The 23,793-nt window shown below is 35.0% G+C and overlaps 1 protein-coding gene across 4 annotated transcripts in view; it reads left to right on the top strand.

Moving 5' to 3' along the window:
- Positions 1-23,793, top strand: part of DENND2C (DENN domain containing 2C) — a 73,062-nt gene that overhangs the window by 25,260 nt on the left and 24,009 nt on the right. For 2 of the 4 annotated variants that reach the window (XM_063105957.1, XM_063105958.1), the window contains 5 exons: positions 15,176-16,189; positions 17,051-17,187; positions 17,608-17,720; positions 18,327-18,497; positions 21,910-22,006. In XM_063105957.1, coding sequence (XP_062962027.1) covers positions 15,363-16,189; positions 17,051-17,187; positions 17,608-17,720; positions 18,327-18,497; positions 21,910-22,006 — 1,345 coding nt within the window. In that variant the 5' untranslated portion in view covers positions 15,176-15,362. Of the gene's footprint in view, positions 1-12,603; positions 12,759-14,548; positions 14,625-15,175; positions 16,190-17,050; positions 17,188-17,607; positions 17,721-18,326; positions 18,498-21,909; positions 22,007-23,793 lie in introns of those variants that run through there. The other 2 variants (XM_063105956.1, XM_063105959.1) reach the window with 2 other exon arrangements.

The following is a 23,793-nucleotide window of genomic DNA, read 5'->3' as shown; positions in this document are numbered from 1 at the left end:
CACAGGTGTGTGTATACTTAACGACATTTTTAAAAAGCTTTAAAACTTTGCCAAGTTGGCTTTTCCCAATTTTTTTCATTAATATTTGTTGGTTATATATATGTTTGTTTTGCCATTTATGTTAGGATTGACTTTCACCATAAGTAGTAGCAAGGGTCAAATGTTTAAAATACTTTGTGGAGGAAAAACTTAAGATGGAGGAAATTATGTCTGCTAATTTATTCCTGCAAACTAGTGGTGGTGGCGAGTGGGGGATTATTCAATGTTATTCAATTTTGATAGTAGAATCTTGGTCCAGTTCTTGAAAGTCCATTGTTCCTTGGGAGTATGTTTTGCTAACCACCTTGGTAGATTATGGAGCACCCCTAAAGGGTTTTAACTGGTTTGTGACTTGATCTTATCTAATTTTTGGAAAAAGTTTTTCTGGCAACAGTATTGAAATGGGGTTGAGATTGAAGGCAGGTAGGCCATAGTAAAGTAGTGCTGCAAGAACTATAAGGGCATAAATTAAGGTCAGTGTAATGGAGATAGAAACGAAGAGTGAGACATGCAGGAGGTTAAATTGCCGAGGATGTGTACTGACACCCATCCACATGTAATATTTAAATAACTTGTGAAAATAATGTCATAATCACTATTAAGCATTTACTTTGTACAAGACACTTTGCATATTATTTCATTTGATTGTCCCAGGAGCTCTACTTCTGAGTCTTATTCCCTTGTTGTGGGTGAGGAAATTAAGGCTCAGAGAGGTTACAAGGCCACACCGCTAGGTTGTAGAAGATTTAAATCCAGGTGTCTGGCTTCAAAGCTGCAGTCTTTGTTCCATGTACCATGATACCTCCCTTATAAATTAAATACCATGGTCTCCACCTAAGTTTTATAGCATACCTATGTATATGGTTTGTCTCATTGTTTGCTGAGCTGAAAGTAATTTATTCTGTTCACCTAGAAACAGCTTTTCTACATTCAATCTTCTTATCTCTCCCACTCTCAAGGAAAGACACTTTAAAAAGATTTTTATTCTGGGCCGGCCTGTGGCTCACTCGGGTGAGTGTGGTTCAGATTTTTATTAAGGAAACCAAACATAAAAGGAGCATATTTTCTCTTTGGAATCTTTCTTTGCATTCTTAATCTAAAAATAGCAATCAGTAGGCAACAAATTGAATTATAGTACATAAGCCCCAAAACTAGCTTTAAGAAAAAAACAAAGGCTGTTTGTTATTAAAATACCTGGATATATTTTACTTTTATCTAACAGCAGTTCTAATTGTGATAATTTATGTTTTTGTATATATTTCAGGAATTTATTTTGTTCTGTGTTGATATGTACAAATTTTGGGGTTTCTGAACAGTTTCAGTGCATGAAGTTAATCTAGCAGTAGACTTCTCTTTAAAGATTGAGGTCCTAATTAATGTCTTTTCTCTAAACTCCTTGCTTAACACTAAAGTGGACCTTAATGTCTCTAGAACAGAGGCTTTTCAGAATTTTTTGGCCACACCTCACCATAATAAATACATTTGCAATCCGTCACACACATACACACACACACACCCTAAAATGAACATTTCTGAAGTATTATATGCAATGTACAGATGCTTTTTGACTTATGATGGGATTACATCCTGATAAACCCATCATAAATTGAAAATATTATAAGTCAAAAGTGTGTTTTTGATTTACAATACGAGTAGTTTCAACTTATGATGAGTTTATCTAGACATAGCCCCATCATAAGTCAAGAATAATACTAAGTGTTCATCACTTTTACACCATCATAAAGTTGAGAAATTGTTAAGTTGAACCATCATAAGTTGGGGACCATCTATACTCTGATTTTTTCTGTTCTACGCTATTTTTTTTTAATTGAAAACATTTTAAGACTTCAAGTTAGGATGTAGAAGGCTTTGAAAGATGTTTGCTCTCATAGTAACAAGAACATCCTGTACAAAATAAAAATCGTATGTTTCTGTAGAGCTCATGAATAGCAGCGAACACAAGGAAACCTTGATGAACTGAATTCCAAAATGAAATGAGCCCCTCATAAGTGAGCAGAGAGCCATAGCAACTTGTATACCTAGGGACAAGCACACAGTCTGGATACAAGTAGTCCTGACATAGATGGTGAAGACTTTATAGAGACAAGGGGAAATCAGCCAAGTCTTAGTTAACAGTGTGGACTGCTGGAATGTGAATTGGAATCTGGAAAAATCTCAAATGCAGAAACAAATCATTTGGCCCAGAAATTATCTGCTGTGTCCCCCTCCTCCCAATTTTTGCTAAGAAAGCAGAATTGCAAGAGGGTATGGGAGGCACAAAGAAATTGTGTAGTCCCACATGTTTGTGTAGAGTTGCCCTTTCAGAATTGAATCCAGAGGTGAACCAAAAATATCTGAAACTGCAGCCAAGCATTTTCTAGCTCGAATATTGACAAAAGCAGCAACTCAGGAGTTTAGAGGTTTGGCTAATTCCAGATGAATTCCATGTAATAAAACTTTCCACCCACCCTCAGCTCAACTTAACTATAGGAGGGATCTGAATGATCAAACCTCAATCTAATTGCCAGAGAGAGGAAAGGCTTATAGACTCAGAAATAAGCAAAACAGTCCAACAAAAAAGTAAACCTTTTTCTTTGCTGTTCTTTTATATATGGTGTCAAGAATATAATTTAAAATTACAAGATTCTAGAAGAAACAGGATAGTAATAAAGAGAAAATATAGTCAGTACAAGGAAACCTGAAGATGACCTAGTTGGCATTAGCCAACAAGGACTTAAGATTATGATAATTATGTTAAGTGACATACAATAAAAATTAGTGTAGGGCCGGCCCCGTGGCTCACTCGGGAGAGTGCAGCACTGGTATCCTATGTAGGGATGGCCAGTGCGCTCACTGGCTGGGCGTGGTGCAGACCACACCGTGCCAAGGGTTGAGATCCCCTTACCAGTCAAAAAAAAAAAAAAAAAATTAGTATAATGACTGAAGAGATGGAGTATTTCAGAAGACAAATGGAAATGTAAAAAAAAAAGAAAGAAAAAAAGAACCAAATAGAAAATTTAAACCAGAGAAATATCAGGTGAAAAAAAAATTCTAGAGAGCTTAAAAGCAATTTGGACTCTGCTCTGTAGAAGAAAGGATTAGTGAACTTGAAGACAGGTCAATAGAATTTATCCAAACTGAAGCAGAGAAATAAATTTTTTTAAAAAAGGAAATAAATGGCTGAGTAGTATTCCATTGTGTAGATATACCACATTTTCCGTATCCACTCATCTGATGATGGGCATTTGGGCTGGTTCCAACTCTTGGCTATTGTAAAGAGTGCTGCGATGAACATTGGGGGACAGGTATACCTTCGACTTGATGATTTCCATTCCTCTGGGTATATTCCCAACAGTGGGATAGCTGGGTCGTATGGTAGATCTATCTGCAATTGTTTGAGGAACCTCCATACCATTTTCCATAGAGGCTGCACCATTTTGCACTCCCACCAACAATGTATGAGAGTTCCTTTTTCTCCGCAGCCTCGCCAGCATTTATCGTTCAGAGTCTTCCAGCTATAAAAACAAATGAAATACTGCCATTTGCAACAACATGGATGGACCTTGAGAGAATTATATTAAGTGAAACAAGTCAGGCACAGAAAGAGAAATACCACATGTTCTCACTTATTGGTGGGAGCTAAAAATTAATATATAAATTCACACACACACACACACACACACACACAAAAACCGGGGGGGGGGGAGAAGATATAACAACCACAATTATTTGAAGTTGATACGACAAGCAAACAGAAAGGACATTGTTGGGGGGGAGGGGGGAGGGAAAAGGGAGGGAGGTCTTGGTGATGGGGAGCAATAATCAGCTACAATGTATATCGACAAAATAAAATTTAAAAATAAAATTTAAAAATAAATAAATAAATAAATAAGGAAATAAATGAACAGAGCAGGAGTAACCTGTGGAATAATATTGTGTTCTAACAGTGTGACATTGGAGTCCCAGAAGATGAGAAAGAACAGGGCAGGAAAAGAAAATTGAATTTGATGGAAAACATCAATTCAAGATCCAAGAAGCTCTACACATCTCAAGCAGGATAAATATAAATAAAACTACACTTAAGCTTATAGTTAAGTTGCTGAATAGCAAAAATAAAAAGGAAATCTTAAAAGCAGCTAGAGAAAAAAAACACATGATGTACAGAGTCACTAGCATAAGAATGGCTGCTAACTTCTCATTAGAAACAATGCAAATTTTAAGGCAAAAGAATGACAACCTTAAACTGTCAACCTATAATTCTTTTTTGTGTGTGTGAAGGAGGGGCTCCCAAAGTTACCTCTCATACTTAGAATTCTATATCCAGCAGCAAAGTTATTTTCCAAAAGTAAAGATGAGATGAAGTTATTTTAGATTAATGAAAATGGAGAAAATTTGTTGTCTGTCCCAGGAAATGTCAAAGGAAATACAAGAGAGCAGTGATTAATCATAATTTACAGATGGGAAAACTGAAACCCAGAAAGGTAAAGTGACTTTTCCTAAGATCAAACAGGTAATAAGATGCAGTGTTAGGACTAAACTCCATTTCTTCTGATTTCTAGCCCAGTGCTCTCTGTTTGGGGAACAGTATAGCATATTGAGTGGAAAAAGTAAATGATGGTGGAGTAGTCATATTCAGGTCTGAATCCCAGCACCACCAACCATTGGGACCTTGGACTATTGGGAAAGTCATTTTTCTCCATTTTTTCAGATGAAAAATATGGCTCAGAGGGATTAATATCTACTTTATATAGTTCTGGGGAAGAGCATAATGCTTGTTAAAGTACCTTGCACATTGTAGGCATAAAACAAATATTTATTCTATTCTCCTTAGTCTATACTGTGTAGCTTTTTTTTTTTTAATAATCAAGTTTTTTTGGTAGGGTCATTTTTCCCAGAAATTTTATCTTTAGCCTTATCTCTTTCCTGAAATAAGCCATCCCTTTTTAAATTATTATTATTGAAACATAATTGATTGTACATATCAGTAGGGTACAGCCTTGAATATCAATATCTGTGTGCAATATGTGATGTTCAAATCAGGATAATTAGTATATCCAACATTATACAATGTAATCATTTTTTGTAGTTCTTTACCAATGTCTTGCTTACCTCCCCCACCCCACTCCCCGTACACCTCTGGTGGCCTCAGTTCTATTCTCTCCTTTTGAAAATTCAATGAATTACTGTGATTGTTTTATCTTTCTTTCTTTCTTTATTAAATTTTTTAGCTCCCACTTATGAGTGAGGATGTGCAGTATTTCTCTTTCCATGCCTGGCTTATTTTACTTAACACAATTTTCATCCATGTTGCTGTGAATGGCAGAATTTCATTCTTTTTTATGGCAGAGTAGTATTCCATTATGTGTATGTACTACATTTTCTTTATCCAGTTGTCCGTCAGTGGACATTTAGGTTGGTTCCAACTCTTGGCTGTTGTAAATAGTGCTGCAATAAGCATGGGGGTGCAGGTATCGCTTCAAAATGATGATTTCCATTCCTTTGGGTGTATACCCAGCAGTGAGATTACTGGATCGTATGGCAGTTCCATCTGTAGTTGTTTGAGGAACCTGCCATTTTTCCATAATGGCTGCACCAATTTACATTCCCACCAACAGTGAAGGAAGGTTCCCTTTCTCTGCATACTTACCAGCATTTGTTATTCTCTGTCTTTTTTTTTTTTTTTTAATTTTATTTTGTCGATATACATTGTAGCTGATTAATGCTCCCCATCACCAAAACCTCCCTCCCTTCTCCATCCCCCCTCCCCCCAACAATGTCCTTTCTGTTTGTTTGTTGTATCAACTTCAAATAATTGCGGTTGTTATATCTTCTTCCCCCCCCCCCCCCCGGTTTGTGTGTGTGTGTGTGTGAATTTATATATTAATTTTTAGCTCCCTCCAATAAGTGAGAACATGTGGTATTTCTCTTTCTGTGCCTGACTTGTTTCACTTAATATAATTCTCTCAAGGTCCATCCATGTTGTTGCAAATGGCAGTATTTCATTCGTTTTTATAGCTGAGTAGTATTCCATTGTGTAGATGTACCACATTCTCTGTCTTTTTGATAACAGCCAGTCTCACTGGGGTAAGATGATATCTCAGTGTGGTTTTGATTTGCTTTTCCCTGATGCTTAGTGATGTTAAACGTTTTTTCATGTGCCTGTTGGCCATTTATATATTTTCCTTTGAGAAATATCTGTTCAGCTCCTTTGCCCATTTTTTAATCAGGTTACTTGTTTTTTTTACTGTTAAGTTGTTTGAGTTCCTTGTATATTCTGGATATTAATTCCCTGTCGGATGCATAGTTTGCAAGTATTTTCTCCCACTCTGTAGATTGTCTTTTCACTGTGTTAATTGTTTCTTTTGCTGTGCAGAAGCTTTTTAGTTTGATATAATTCCATTTGTTTATTTTTTCTTTTGTTGCCTGTGCTTTTGGGATCTTATTCATAAAGTTTTTGCCCAGTCCTACTTCCTGAAGTGTTTCCCCTATGTTTTCTTTTAGTGTTTTTATAGTTTCAGATCTTATAGTTAAGTCTTTAATCCATTTTGAGTTGATTTTGGTATATGTGAAATAAACCATCCTTATGACACCAATCATGATTCTGTTTCCGTTTGGTTATGTTCCTTCCAGTAGCTGAGTAGTTGGAATCTTTTTGGTAACTATTTTCTTCAGATAAACAGTCATTCTGGCACTAAAACTGAAACAGGTGTTTTAAAAACAGTCATTTGCACCCAAGCCCGCTCTTTTCCTAGGACAAACAAAGAGCTAAGAGCTTAAGGTAAAACCGCAATGAACAGTATAATACTCCTTTGGGTCTGAATGCATTACCAAGGAAGAAATCTCAAATCATGTAGATGTTTAAGAATATGGTTGTATGACAAGTTGTTTTAGATTTCCTAATCAAAATCTTTTCTTGAGAGAAAGATAATACTGATTCTACAGAATCTTTGTTTGACTCCAAAGAGAGATTTTTTTGTTTAGTATAATGAACATATCCTATCCATTCACTGCTTCTGAAATTCATTACGAACAGGGAGCCTTAAGTCCAAAGCTTCCTTTGCCCCAAACAGTGAACCTTATATGAAAATTCAATAGAAGATTGTTTTACTAAAAATTAGTCAAATTGTCCCCAAAGTGAAATTCACTGTTTGAATTTTGCTTCTTGCAACAAGTTTAAAAACACTTTAATTAGATGATTCTCACTTCATTATTAAGGATACAGATGACCAATACCACCTGCTCTGAGGGGCAGTAACTTCAGCAAAGGAGACCATTTGTTTTTAAATTTGATATTGGCAGTGTTTTCTCTTAAAGCACTCAGATTCAGGAAATTAAATCCTGTTGGCTTTTTTTTTGTATGGGAAACAATTAGAGATCTTAATGTTTCTGGCTCTGGCAGAGGAAACCCAAATTGAAATTAACTGTCAAATTTTTAATAGTAGCTGTGATATAGAAGAAAAACTTTTGGCTTTGTAATCTCTGAGCTTAAGTATCCTCACCTATAACAATGTGCACAATTATATAAAGATTTTTATGAAGGGGAAAGGAGGTAGATTAACTGAAACTGCTTTGTAACTGAAAATACTATGCTAATTAATGTTGAAGTAAATGGCATGTTTTTTTCTTGTTTGGTTTTTTATTTTATTTTATTTTTTATTATTATATTTATCTTTATACAATGTAATCATTTTTTGTGGCCCTTTACTAATGTCTTGCTAACCCCCCTCTTCTTTCCCCTCTCCCACCTTGGGTAGCCTCAGTTCTGTTCTCTCCTTTTGACGGTCAGCAAATTATTGTGATTGTTGTGTTTTTCTTTTTTTTAAGTTGTTGGAGTTCCTTTTTTTATATTCTGGATATTAATCCCTCAGATGCACAGTTTGCAAACCTCCCTTGTAGCAGCAGTGGCTGTGATGGTGGCTGTAGTGGACCACCTGTGTGGAAGTGGTGTTTTCAGCATGCTCCTGCCTTCTGCCAGGCAGGTGGTGCTGCCTGCAGCTCCTGTGTAGGACCGCAGGCGTGCTTTTGCCTTCTGCTGGGTTGTGGAGGCTGCCCACAGCTCCTGCCTAGGACCAAATGGCATGTTTTAGACATTTTTAAAAGTCAAGATGATTTTTCTTATTCATATTAGGAGAAAAAATGCGTAGAATTTTTAGAGTACTTAGATATTTTTACTTTTTATCCTTTTTTATTTTTAAGTTAACTTTATTGAGATATTGTAATTTCATACAATAAAACACACCCATTTTAAGAGTATGCTCAATGAGTTTTGACAAATGTGTACACTTATTCATATGTAACTACCACCCCCATCAAGACATGTAATATTTTTATCACCCCAAAAAGTTCCCTTGTACTCCATTATGGTTAGTTCTCATCCTCCTACAGATCAGTTTTGTCAGAATTTGATATCTTAACAAAGTTGAATCTTTCAGTTGATTAGTGTGCTGTATCTCTCTACTTATTCTTTAATTTTTTCCTCAGCGTTATCTTGTAGTTTTTATTGTACAAGTCTTGTATCCCTAAGTATTTCACGTTTTTATGCCACTGGAGAAGTTATTTTAAATTTCATTTTCTAATTGTTTATTCTTTCTGTGTAGAAGTACAGTTAATTCCTATATATTGATTGTGTATCCTGAGACCTTACTAAATTCTTTTATGAATTCAAGTAGACTTCTTAGGATTTTCTGCATATAGAATCTTGTTGTTTGCCAAAAAAAACCCCCACAAAAAACAAAAACAGTTTTACTTTTTTTCTAATCTGTATGCCTTTTATTTAATTGTTCTTGCCTTATTGCATTGTCTTCTTGTATATTGTTGAATAAAAGTGTTGAGAGAAAACATTTTGCCTTTTCCCCAATCTTAAGAGAAAAGTGTTCAGTCTTTTACCACTTAATATCAGCAATGGTTTTCATAGATGCCCTTTATCAGATTGTGGAAATTATCTTCTACTTCTAATTTGCTGAAGGTGAAGGGTTTTTTTTCCAATTATGAATGGGTGTGAATTTTTTCAAATGCTTTTTCTGCATCTATTAAGATAATCATGTAGTTTTTTTTTTTTCTTTATCCCATAAATATTGTGACTTTTTAGTGTTACAGCAGCCTTTCATTCTGGTGTAAATCCTACTTAGTCGTGACATAGTATCCTTCTTATATTTACTTATGGTTTTGATTTGCTAATATCTTTGAAGGAATTTTACATTTATGTTCATGAGCTATATTGTTCTATATTTTTCTTCTTTTGTAATTTCTTTGTCTGATTTCCTAATAGGATAATGTTGTCCTCACGAAATGAGTTGGAAATTGTTTTCTCTTCCTCTGTTTTCTGTTTGTGCAAGATTGGTATTATTTCCTCTTCAGATGTTTAGTAAAGTTCACTAGTGAAGGCATCTGGACCTGGAATTTTCTTTATGGGAAGGTTTTTAATTACTAATTTAAATTTTAAAATAAGTATAGAGATATTCAGAATTTCTATATCTTGTGTCAGTTCTGGTAATTTATATTTTTCAAGGAATTTGTTCATGTAATCTAAGTGTCAAGTTTCTAGCATAAATTTGTTCATAATATTCCTTTGTATCCTTCAATGTAGGATCTGCAGTGATACCATCTCCTTCATTCCTAATATTGCTAAGTCTGTTTTTTTGCTCTCTTTTTTATTTGTTCATTCTACCTAGAGGTTTATCAATTTTTTGATCTTTTCAAAGAACCAGTGTTTGGTTTTATTGATTTTTCTCTTTTGTTTATCTCTTCCAACTTCATTGGACTAGCCAGTTAGCTCAGTTGGTTAGAGCATGGTGTTATAACACCAAGGTCATGGGTTTGGATCCCCAGATGCAAAAAAAAAATTTTTTAAGTTCTTTTACTGACTTCTTAGCTATTCTTCTTTTTCCTTTTAGTAGTTGCATTAGGGTTGACAACATATAACTTCAGTCTGTGACTTTGAAATAATATATAAAGTGCCACTTCATATATAAAGTAAAAAACTTACAACGTGATACTTCCGTTTTTCTTTCCCACCTTTGCTCTTGTCTTACATTTCCTTCCACATTGTTATAAATTCCACAAGGCATTATTATGTTTACTTTAAACAGTCAATAATCTTTAAGAGATTATAATGAGAAAAGTACATCTTTTTTATTTACCCACAGGTACCATTTTTGTTTCTCTTCATTCCTCTGTTTAGATCCAGGTTTTCATCCAGTATCATCTTTCTTCAACTTGAAGAACATTCTTTTAACATTTCTTATAGTGTAAACAAGGCCAGCTTTAGGAGCATAGAGCCAATATACTTGCATAGGGTCTCACACTCAAAAGAACCCTGTGGGGTTTCGGGCTCTGTGGTAGCCATCCTGAAATTCTTTGTAATTTTATCTTTGAATTTGTATTTTATAAGTGAAGTCTGATTGGACAATGGAGTGTGCATCAGGGACTTGGTGCCTCAGTTAATACACAGTCTCACCTACTGCCACCTCCCCAGGATGAGTTCTTAGCCCCTTGACATACCTGGCTCTGCCAGGTTTTTCCCTCCTTGATTCTACCCTGTGACCACTGCTGCCTGTTGCCCTCAGCACAAGCCTGAGTACGTGAGTATTGAGGTTGGGTGTGCATGCCCTGTGGTGTCTTGGGGCAGAGCATGACAATGGCTGTCGGCCCCAAGCTGGCAGCACCATGGTATATCTGGTAGGCAAGCCTCTCACCCACCCGTGATCCAGTTACAGAAGTGTATACTGGGCAGAGGTTTAGAGATCCTTGGGGGTCATCTGTCTGTCATGGGTTGGAGTAGTAGACCTGTGGGATGGGTAGATACCTGACTGGACTCCCCTGGACCCAGCCCAAGCCAGAGCATGGCATGTTGGCTTGGCAGCTGGCAGGAGAGAGATTTGGTAGCATGTGCATGCGCCACATCAGATTTGGGCTCCCAGGTTCCTACAAGAACCTGTACTTACCCCATAATTATCCCTAGGCCTGGGAACATTCTCTTGGCTGGCTCCATGCCTGGGGGAATCCTCTCAGTCTCCTTCCTGCCATGCTGAATCTGGCTTGTGTTTGTCGCTTCTGTCCAGCTTGAGGCACCCTTCAGGACAAGCCAAATGTGAACTGTTTACTTTCAGTGATTCTACATACAAGTTAAACGCTCTGATATTTGCATTTAAAATGGGCATTTTACAATATATAGATGAATGGTATAATTCATGCTAATAATGTAAATTTCTTTTCTTTTTTAACTTAAAATGGCATTTAATATCAAATAAAAAACACGATAAGTTGAAAGAGGCTGCAAAAGAAAGGAAAAAGCTTTATGTGCATCTTTAAAGGCATTTTTCCTACCTCTTGAACAAGGGGCCTCACAATTTGTAATTGGACCCACAAATTATGTCACTGGCCCTGAATGCAGGTCTGCTATTGACAAATTCACAGCTTTTCATGAACTGAAAGTGTCTTTATTTCACCTTTATTTTGAAGGATATGTCTAGAATTCTAGATTCACAGTTTTTTCCCCCATAAAACTATAAAAATTTTCTGTTGTTTTGTGCCTTATCTTGTTTCCTCTATATGTAATATGTGTTTTTCCTCTGGCTACTTCTTAAGCTTCCCATAGTTGTTCTTTCCCCATTAGTTGTTTTTTGTCCATCATTGTGCAGTATTACCCTGTGCATTGGCATCTCAATATTCAGCCAAAGATTCAAGGGACCCCATGTAGATTTCTGAAGCTTTTTCTCTGTGTTGCTCCCTCATTTCTGATACCCTGCCCTGAAATTTCCATTTGCCTTAGCCTCTTCAAGTTCTAATCTCTTTATCCTCACCTCAGCAAGGTTGCTATGTTGTTTGGGTTCTCCTCCAATGCTGCTTTCTGCAAAGAGTCTCTAGGGAGAAAGCTGGGCCATCCTATGACCTGCCTTGTCTCCCTTCTTTTAGGGATCACAGTCCTGTGCTGTCTGTTATCAGATATCTGAAAGCATTTATTTTATATATTTGTCCAGTTTTATAGTTACTTATCAGGTGAAGGCAAGTCTAGTCCAATTACTCCATCATGGCCAGAAGTGAGATTCTTCCTGGTCCCCTTCATCAGATTTCTTTTTAATTGAGGTAAAATTCACATAACGTAAAATTAACCATTTTAAAGTGACCCCTGTAGAAATTTGTAAATCAGCTTTTAGAATGTTCCAAATTCTTTCAAATTATTTTGCCAGACACATATCTAATCAAAGAAAATATTTTAAAGGATATGGAGTGAGAAACTTGCCCTATACACGACTTGAATTTGCAAAATAGAATATCAATATTCTCTTTCCCAAAGACAATTTAATTTACCTGAATAAATTTAGATTGGTTTCTTTTAATATATTAAAAACACAGAATCATGTATATGATAGATTATGTTATAAATTATATTTTGTGCTGATACATTTGATGTATTTCTTAGATGAAAGTGAATACACAGAAGAGCAATAGAAAATAAAAACAAAGAGATATGACTAAGAATCACCTCCAAGCATTCTGTTTTATTATACTTTTAAAAATCATGCTTGATTTTTCATATTAAATTTCTTTTGTTCACCTGGGGAGCTGAATGACTGCTGCTGTTTTTACTGTGGAGACTGCCCATTGTGATTATGTGTGCTCTAACTTCTCTTCCTGTGAGTCCTGTCTGACTTCAGTAGTCTTCAATAGTTGAAGAAGTATTAAGAGAAGAAATGAAACAACTTTTTTAATTGTTGAAGGTATTTGATTTTCTAACCTCTGTTTCAATTAGAACTGTTGAAATAAGCTTGAGAAAGCAACCATTAGGGACAAGTATGTGAGTAAGTTTGCTTTAGGGAGTTATCAAAGGACAAAGCTAATGAGAGCTGTAGGACTTAAAAGCTGGGCCAGCATTTATGGGTTAGAATGTCCAGTGATAGTAGAGGTCAAGGCAAGAAACTGAGGGATCAGGGATGGAATATAAAGGATCTTGGAGGCTAGGAGAGCCATGGGAAAAGAGGTGCTGAGGAGCAAAGTGGCTCAGAATATAATTAGGTTAAAGGGACAAACCTGAGATGTCTGTAAGAAAATAACTGAAGCAGCTCTCCTTTGGTGAAAAATTCTTATTTTTTTGTTTTTTGTTTTTTGGGTTTTTTTTTACAGCTGGCCAGTATGGGTATCCAAACCTGTGACCTTAGTGTTATAAGGCTGCACTCTAAGAAAATTCTTATTTTGGGGGATGGGACATAATCACAACCTGTATGTGAGAATAGGCAAGCAACATTAAGAAGGTATAAGTTAATTTGGCAAAAATTGGAACTGTGAAATCAGCTATAAAGACAAATTTTCTGTATTATCAATACAATCATAGATCTAGTTAAAATGAATTAAAGATTTTTTATTTTTGCAATAGCTTATTCATTTTTTGGAAGCCATGACGTATACATTTAGAAGAAAGTAGGATTTCTCTATACAATATCTGGCTATGTTAAGAGTGTCTTATGCTGCTTTGTTACTCTATTGCCACTGAAACACCATCAATACACATCATTTATATTTGTGTATGAATTCCATAGATTTAGCCATTTATGGCCAGTAATTTTCAAGTTAAATTTTTTTCTGAGCTCTGGCAATTTTCATCTTTTTATTTCTCAAATTGATCCATTCACACTTAAAACATGTTAATCAGGAAAGAGTAAAGAAAGGGTTAACAAGGCTCTCCAGAAACCTTTAGGAGCCTCTCAGGAGCCAGAGAAAAAAACTCCTATCTTGCCTATAGGGAAGAAAACCTGAGTCTCAAGGACACCCTAAAATCCTGAGGAATCCCCTGCAAACATCAGAAGCAAGCAAAGGATTTTCAGAGTTTTAATAATCAACAATAGCTGATTGGATTTTCAAATTCTACGCATTAGTCTTTTATCAAGAATTCTGTGCAGCAACTTTGATATTTGGGAGTTTTGGTATTGTTTGTTATGCTTTTTATCCACCCACATGAGTTAAATTTCTTAACATTTTTTAGAATGATTTTCTTTGCATCAGAATCACCAAAGTTTATTTACTGGCAAAGCTGCTTTTCCTACAGACTTGTAGGAATGGTTTAAGTGAAAGTTGATGGAAGTCCTGATTAGCAGTTGCTCTGCCAAGAATAAATTTGTGTGTGCTGTGTATATGTCAGTTTTGGTCAGCCGTACTGACAGAGCTGGGCTAATAAGATATTTTCCTGCCTGTTAATCAAGGCCACACAGACAAAGCTTGAGGAAGGATGACCACTGCCTCAGGAAGTGTTGAATCAATTGCTATTTATAACCACAGTAACAGTAGAACTTGAAATTAGGTCTCTCTTTACTCAGTTGGTAGGAAAAGTTTTCTGCCAAATTTTGCATTTGAGGAAACAGTTTATGGGCCTGAGTGAAGCTTCTCATGTGAAAGGAAAGAATATGACAGTGACTGTAAGTATTTTTGCTGATTTGGGTCAAGGGTGTGGTGGCAGAGATGTGGGAAGTTCAGTCAGTGACACAATAGGTTATTACATTTTAAAGCAAGTGATAGTTAATGGGTACCTTGGATTTTCTTTAGGATGGTGTGTATGGAATCTTGTGCTGCTAATAGTAAAGTTGAAATTAAAGGTATGTGATGGGCTAATATTATCTATCAACATAGGACAGGAGGAGGAAATTAGCTATTTGTGTTTTTCCAGATTTCACTGGCTCTTGCTCTGGACGTATACATAAGCTTTTTATTTGATACGTATTTCTGTATGTGTATGCTTTTTCTTTTTTTTTTTTTTGTGGCTGGCAGTTTATGTACGTTATGCCTTTATAATATTCCATTTGTCCTTGTTTCATTAAGGAAGGTTTTGTAAAAAATTGTTTTATTAGAAAATAATATTGTATACCACTATCTGAAATATTTTATAAAACTTCATTCTACCTAACTTTAAGACATTAAATATGGCAGAATATTAAAGCTGACAATTTGAGAAATGCCACAAGTAAAGTTTTCTGTATTATTATATCAACATCTTAGGAGTGCCCTTTATACAGTTGAATTACCTAATAAGTGACAGGTACATTTTTACATAAACAATGTAAATAAATTATTTAGGTCAATGTTTTAGTGGAGTTTAAAATAGGAAATTATAAAACTGAGTTAACTTATTCTTGTTTCATTTTAATAGGATTTTTCAAGATAGAGTTGTAGCCATTTTCAACAAGGATCAATAATCAACATTGTTCTTTTTAAAAAGAGACCTCCAAGTTAAATATGAAAGGAAAATACTGGAATTATTTGGGTTCTGAGAGAATAAAGAATACAGTATTTCATAGTGATTAGTAATGGAAGCTTTGTAATATTTGTCACTTGTCATGCACCCAACTGGGAACATGGATGCTGGTTTTTCTCGTTCTGCTGTTCAGACACTGTCAAGAAGCCACTGCAAAAACATCAAACAAAAAATTTCTCAGTGGGAAGGAAGGACTTATGGTACACCTAATGCAGATAAGTGGCATCCAAAGGACTTTGGAGTGAGATATAATGATCGCCACCAAAAGATTCTTCCTAAGAAAAATCCTGTTGCTGAGAGAGAGAGCAAAAAGGTGGATATAACCAGCTCTCAAAATGTGGGTCTAGATATGAATGAAGATGCCAAAAGCCATGATCAAAGTGAGGGTGAAGGTGAGAAACATGAATATGATGATACGCGCTTCTTTAAAAATGAATCCGAATCTAATTGGGTATGTTCTCGGGTCAAACAAATTGAAAACTGGAAAGAAGCTGTTTTAGATCCAGAGACTTCATTACCTCCAGGAAATTTCTATACCTCACAATTATTGTGGAAGAAAATAGAAGCACTTCCACCAGATAAAGTCTTAAATTTGGCTTTAGAACATTGTGACTCTTCAGAAAAAGAACTTAATTTCAGAATTCTGGATAGTTCATACGGGGTAACCAAGAGCTTAGAAAATATTTACTCTGAACCTGAGGGGCAAGAATGTGGACCTTCTATAAATCCTTTGCCAAAACCTCGTAGGACATTCAGATATTTATCTGAATCTGGAGTTATGCCATATAAAGAAAGAAACTGTGACAAAAAATACTGTGAAAATAATTCTTGTGCAGAATCTTCTTTGGCCTCTTCTCAGGAACCTGAACCAAAGAAATATGGTAGAAAAATCAGAGGGAGATCTAAAAGGTATGTTTTTATCCTATAGGTAATGATTTATTAAGTGTTTTCCTTAGAGGTTTATTGAGCTTCTTTTTCCTTTTCAAACTAGTTTCCATTTCCCAGCTTCAGTTAGAGCTCTATTCTGAACATATAGATGTTGATTAATGTAGAGGGAAAATAAGAGGAAAAAGTAGAAGTGTAGGTAATATCTAAGACAGTCTGCTGATACAACAGCATAAGAAGACCTTCATTTTATATCTTTAAGAATCTGTAGGGAAGCAAGTACATTCTTCCACTTCACTTTAGGACATACTAGCCTTAACCCCACTTTTTATTAGTGAGTGAACTTAATAAAGAAACCCAGTGAAGAATATGGAATGTGACTGGCTAAAAGCCTCCACTTTTTCATGGTGCATATAGGGCACCACTCTAATTCATTGTTCTTAGAGCTCTGATAAAACACCTTTCTAATTTTGCACACAAGCCTTTTATTTATCAATTTCTGTCTACCGTATCTTTATTTTATTTTATTTTATTTTTTTGGTGGCTGGCTATTAAGGAGATCTGGACTCTTGACCTTTATATTATCATCACTACACTCTAACCAAGTGAGCTAACCAGCCAGCCCTTACCATATCAAGTTAAAGAAGATTAGAGTAGGGCCAGCCCATGGCTCACTTGGGAGAGTGTGGTGCTGATAACACCAAGGCCATGGGTTTGGATCCCTATATAGGGATGGCCGATTAGCTCACTTGGGAGAGCATGGTGCTAACATCAAGGGTTAAGATCCCCTTACCGGTCATCTTTAAAAAAAAAAATAAGAATAATAAAATAAAGAAGGTTAGAGTTTTTAAAGATAGAACTTTAAAATATATCTCCTTTCTTAAGGAAATCCTTTGAATTTGAGGATATTCAGCACTTTCGAAATCGGAACTCAGAGAAGATTCATGAAGAACTTGGAAGAAATTCTGGTTCAACGCTTTATTACACACAGTCTGAGGACAATATCTATGAGGATATCATATGTAGGTGTCTACAGCTTTGCAATTAAATTTAATGAGTATGTATTTGGCAAAGTCTTTATTTGAAGGATGTTATTTTCTTTTACAATCAAGCATATCTTGCTCTAGGTTTTTATTTTTAATATGGAAACCTTTGGTGTATGAATTTGTTTATTCTTTAATGAATTTTACAACTAGTGTAATGAACTGCTCAGTTCAAAAGTAGAAGTTTATAGTATAGTATTTTGAGAATTCTTTTAGCCCAGTTTGACACCTAAGTGGTTCGTAAGCTTACAGTGCCATTGATCTTGAGACCCATATCCCTACAGCAGCGTAGAATAAGCTGAATGTAGTTAGTTTTTTTATTTCTTTTGCTATCTTTACTCACTTTGTTTCCATTTAATTACGTTCCTCTAAACATTTTTTTTTTCATTATTTTTCAAGATCCCACCAAAGAAAATCCTTACGAAGATATTCCAGTACAGCCTTTACCCATGTGGAGATCCCCTTCAGCATGGAAGCTACCACCTCCTAAAAGTGCTTTCAAAGTGCCCAAGGTATAACCAGAGAATTAACTGAAGAAAACATTAGAATCTTTATGATCTCTGCAAAAAGATTAAGAGGTTTAACTGGGGCCAAAACTAAGAGGTACTGAAATGTAGGTTTTACTGATATTGGTGGTGGTGGTTTTTTGTTTTGTTTTTTGGGAAGTACAAAGCTTTTTGTTTGTTTTGTTATTGTTTTTGCTGTTATTTTAGCACTTCAGAAAAAATTGAATATGATTGCCTTTAGACAAGCCATGAACTTTTCAGTTCACTATAGTTCCCACCACTCTCTATTAGTTGCACATCAACCTGTGTTCTAAATTACCTGCCTGGTCCCTGAAAACATTTGAGACCCCTGTAAGCAAAGCCCCCTTGAGTTAATGAAGACTAAGAGCCATTGTTTTCTGGGAATTTGATTACATTGTAGTAGAACTTCAGATTAGAAACCAGAGAAACTTGTTTACAAATGGTGAGAAAGAAATTATACTATCCTCATTTGAGATGATTTTAAGGGAAAGATAAGATAAATATCTTTCTGGGATAGCTTTGACTTTGTATAAGAACAAAGATATTTAGTAGATGATCTTATCATTACTAGTACATCTTCTCCTGTTTTAGCTTCCTCCCAAACCTCAATTCCTTCACCGGAAGACTATGGAACTGAAGAACTCACGAGTTTATTTACGGTCAAAGCTCCCGAAGGATACCACTTTGCCTGTCACTTTAACTGAATGGAAGCTTTTCCGAGCTGGAGAAGTTGCAAACAGGAAGAGGGAAAGTCTTCCGAGGGTAAGGACTCCAGTACTTTCTGGTTTTCGACTCTTACTTCAGCATTTCCATAAATGAGAATAAATAAACTAAGATGAATAAATAAGACTAAGATGAATAATAGGTTAGGATCTACTGGAATTAGAAGATTTGGAAAGCAGCCTTAAGTTTTAAATTTTTGCTCTTGCAAGAAAAGTGCATGAGTGGCTTTGCCAGGGTTTCTTTATGGATTTGGAAAACTTATGTTATTATATTATCTTATTTATAAAATGGAGGGTTTCACTTTAGTTACCTTAGTTCTCATTAAAATCAGTTGCTTATTTCAAGGAAGCACCAGAATCTCATATAAAAGGACATTCTACCAAGCTGGCTTCATTGTTCTTGCTCATTTTTATAATTGCCAAAGTGAGTTCAGTTTTGTGCCTGAGTTTACAGATTTTCAGTAATGACAAAAGATACGCTATTAATTTGGGGCAAAAATTTCCATTCAGAAGAAGGAAAAAAGAATGTATTACTTGGGAATAGAAATTATCAGCAATCATACTACATAAATGACTTCTCCATCAATGGAAAAAAGATAGTAAGTCTGTAAATCATCTCAACTAGAACCATTGCAACCAAAATGAAGAAACTAAGATTACTGGTAGACATATATATTTTCTTTTAAGAAACACTTAAGAAATTACATGAAAATATTTTAAAACTCTGTATGTTACTTTGTTCTCATGTAATTCAGAGTGTTTTCAGGATTGACAAAATACTATGCAGATGCTAGGCAGTAATGAAGAAATCGGATCATTTAAATATTATTCCATTTCTTTTTTTAAAATGTATTTATTAGTATTTTTTTTTTACATTCTGAGTTGTTATTATTCCTTTTCTTAATCGCATCTGAATTAGCTATATGTATTCATCTAGCACACAATTTTTGTACCTGATTTTAACATTAAACAAAAGTCCCAGCTGTTTCTTGGTTTAGTATCTGCTGATTGTTTCCCTGGGAAGTATTGTGTTCCACAGTTACTTTCATTCTTCTGATCTGTTTCCAGCCCCTCCCGCTTTAATATTGAAAAGTTAAAGACACATGTTTTTAAAAACACTAAGCTGATCTTTCAGCTTTTATTTCACTTTCTAAGTGAAAAAAAAAAATCTTTAGCTCTTTATTCTCCTGTGTATCATGAAGAACATTTAAAAATAAGAGATTTAGAGAACTGCCAGGCATCCTGCAGTAGCTCTAGCCTTGGATAGATCATGCTGGCACAACAAAGGAGCCTCCCACATTGGCCCAGAAAGAACAGATCATGTATTTATAGGGAGAAGAATACAGACACCTAAGGGATTCCATTAAAGATGTGGTTCTTGGAATGGCATTAGCAAATATTTAAGAATTATGGATTGTAGAGTTTAATGAGACCGGAGGAGATTTTGCAGTGCTTTTTATTTCATGCCTCAGTATTTTATGTGCGGTGAATCTCAAGTACTTGAAGCTTGTTCTCTTTCTGATCATAGATGATATGATTCAGCTTTTCCTTTTCTAATATTTTCCCAGAGGCTTTTGGAGAACTGGGGAGAAAGGAAATGGTGATGAACTCTTGATTAGTCAGGCAGGAACGGGCTATTAGCATTTCTACCTATGACCCTCCTTTGACTAAACACTTTTAGGATGTCCCATATGCTTTACAAATTTTGGCTTTGGAGTATCTTCAGGAACAACATTCCATAAGACAAGCAGTTTTCATAATTCTAGCTATCTCTGGAAGGGAAGCTGCTTTCATAGTATGAAAATCATTGATCTAGTCCTCATGCCTCTTCCCCACCCTTTTTTCTTTCCCTGTTCTAGAAGCCTGTATAAGTTTGTTTGCTAGAGTACATTTCCTAATGTTTTATATTGTTGGTGTCAAATGTGTAAGGGGCAGTGTGATTTCTATCATTTGTTAGGAAGAATATTCTACAGTATTTCGTGTAACTAGAAGGTAAATGTAGGCTCCTTTTCCTAGCTCTTCACTGAAATTTAAATTTATCACTTTATCTCACATTTCTAGAACAGATAGCTCTCTTTCCTTTATAATATTTGAGTGTACTTTTGATTATACTTTTCAAATGCATATTAATAATTATGCTATTTTTGGTCATTATGTACCTAAAATATATGTTTATTCCCAGACATCTTTCTTATAGCCCCTAACAATACCTTTTTATTTTGCATCCTCTTGTTTTTTGTAGTGGTAATATTTAAGAACATTGGCAATTTTTCACTTGAATGGCAGCTACAAAAGTCTTTAAGAGAACAAACATCCAAAATTGTGGGAATAATCTACATATTGGAAGCACATGTTTCTCACATGTTTTTTTTCTTGCACTGGACTGATTCACTGTCTATCGATTGCCAGAATTGCTAGAGAAACAAGTACAAAAGAGAAAATGAGAGCATTTTCCTCCAGCAACTTTGTTGGTTGTCATCTTATGTAATTGTAATTCTAGGCATTAAGTATGTTAAACCAGGATTAATACTTAGGAAAATTTTGGAATTTTAAGAAAAAAGAAAAGTATACATGGAAAAACTAATCAATTCCTTCTTTTTTGAGTCTGTTGATCAGTTCTTTCTTCTTTTTTACCCAAATCTGTGTCTCTGTTTCTGTTTCTGTTTCTGCATCTCTCTCTCTTTCTCTCTCTCTCTCTCTCTCACTCACACACACACATACACAACCACCCACACCCCTCCCAGCAGCAGAGAAAGTTTTCTAATGAGTCATGCTTATTAAATGGAGAGAAACAGTTATATAACCACTTAAAAATAAATGGTCTGGGTTTTTACTTGCTTGAGATATACGTACTATAGACTGATGAGTGGAAGGGGAAAAAAGCATAGTTTTTGTACTTGAGCATATTTGAGAATCTTGTATTTTTATGACATATTTCTAAAATAAATTGTGATGTTTATACTCCCAGTAGCAGAGACAGGGTATTCCTTTTGACAAAACCTTTTCTAAGTGCGATTATCCTTTCTTTGGGAAGAATTCCTGGGGGCAGAAATAACTGAGCCTCACCCTGCCTTCCACATGAATGAGTGTTCCACTTTCTATTCAGGGCAAGCAAAAGCCAGGATTTAATAGTAAAGGCTTGATCACTACATGGAGTAAGGTAGCCGCATTTCCCTGCATGCTGTGACATGGAGTGACAAGGAATCTAAGAGCCTGTGCTGAGTTCATCTGGAAAGGAAATATCCTTTTCCACTTCCCTTACTCATGTTATATGGACTTGGTATTAGAACAACATATATTTAATTAAAGATCATCAAAATTTTAAAATGTGAAGGTTTTTGTTATAAAATCGAGTTTTTTCTTTGAGTGAGAATCACTAATAAATTAATGTCATCAATCTGCGAAACTAGTGGGTGTTGGTTTTAACTTATATTTTTCTGGTCTTTTTTCAGCTTGTATTGAAAATAGGTGACATATTTGAATCTAAGAGAGGAAAGAAGAGGGTAAAGTTACACCCTTACACTGGAAAAGAAGTACCTTCCTCAAAAGGTAGGTAAGAATTGTACTCTGTTCCACCTATCCGTAGCTATCTGCATATGAGGGGAGAATCATTATACAGTTTAATATTTGATGTGTATTATAATTTTTGGTTTACTTTCCTGTCTGTCACACTTAAGTATAAACTTCTGTAAGATAAGGGATCATTTCTAAAATCCCTTTAATTTTGTGCCAGTTGATAACTATTGGATGAATAAATAAATAAATAAATAAATAAATGGAAACATAATTATAAACCAATGACTGATTTTCATAGTCAGACTGAATCATTACTTTGTATTCCTATTTTTTGGAGGGTGAAGGGGGACATTATAGTCATTTATCAGTATAGACTCTTTCAATGGAGAAATGAAAACTTTAGGTATAGACTGAAGGTATGAGTACTCAACTTGTAGTCCTCTAATAAGTTCAGTAGTTTTATCCTTCAAATTTTTAGCTAAAACTTATATTGTCTTTGTCTTAAGAAACTTTCAACATTCATAATGAATTATTAGAATTTTCTTAAAAACTCATGTGAGATTCTTAATGTGGTTGGCAAAGAATATGTAGAATTTAGCAAATTTTGTTTATAAGATTCATAAGTGAGAAACAACAGCCAAGTCATACCAGAGGAGAATGTTTCTTATTTTTGCAGACTTCTAAAGACAGAAATTTTCTTGATTTCCCTTAAAAATATATTTGACATTCTAACAACTTAGTATCTGAAAATAAGATCTTCTATTTTACAACCTAAAACTCTTTCTTCTAACTCTGTGATGATTAAAATCAACCGATCACCATATTTAATGTGAATGTTTATATTTTCAAAGGCAATTATTAAAACATGTTTTAATCTTCTCTCCTGGGGAAGAAATACTTTTGGTTATTGTTATTAATAATAGCTACCATTTACTGAATGCAGTAATAGTTTCTTTACATGATTTATCTCAAGTATAACAAATGACAACACTGGGAGGTAGGGACTATCCTAGTTTATAAATGAAGAAGCAGAGCCAGAAAAGAAAGCATAGATTTGACTCAAGGAGCATGGCTCTACAAAGTCTTTTTCTTTTCTGTCATCAACAGTTACTCTCAATTTTTCTCATAAGCCTTGATTTTTATCAGTTTAACTATTTCTTCTCTGTGTGTTTCTGTATCCTCAGCAAGGGTATTGTCAAAGCCTTTTTATTTGTTTAATTCAGAAATAGATACAGAAAATGAAAACTGATGCCAGATATTGTGCTGGATCCTTTCCAATGTATTACTATTAATTTGCTAAGTAACCCTATTTGGCAGATATTTTTGTTGCTGTTTTATAGATAAGGAAATAAATCATAAATTGCAAATTGTATAAAATATTAAGACACTGGAGCGAGGACACGTGCTTGTAAAACATTATTTTCACAGATTAACAGCAGTCTATTGATGACTTATTTTCCAGTATTCCATTCTAAGTAGGTTGTTACCGATTCCATATTTTATTTGTATGCTTTATGCCTCATGGATTAGGAATATTTTAGTAAATTTGGCTCTAAAACAAGTTTTTGAAGAGCAAAACCTTGTTGGTTTTTTGGGGGGGGGTTGTTTTTACTGTATCATTGTTGAAAAGAAAAAAAAATTCTTTAACTGCCAACTTCTAACACCTAAGTAAGTAAATAAATACAAATAAAGCAGTCCCTAAATTGTAACCCTCCCCTAAAAGTTTAGTTTTCTTTTGCTTGGCTCAAAGACGATAAGCATTTACCCAGCCTCTGTGACCCACTCCTCCAGAAGATCAGAGGAATTTCTCTCATGCCTGA

The sequence above is a fragment of the Cynocephalus volans genome, chromosome 8, assembly GCF_027409185.1.
Source record: "Cynocephalus volans isolate mCynVol1 chromosome 8, mCynVol1.pri, whole genome shotgun sequence".
NCBI lineage: Eukaryota > Metazoa > Chordata > Mammalia > Dermoptera > Cynocephalidae > Cynocephalus > Cynocephalus volans.
The sequence above is the reverse complement of the archived record's forward strand: the minus strand, read 5'-3'. Positions and strand labels throughout refer to the sequence as shown.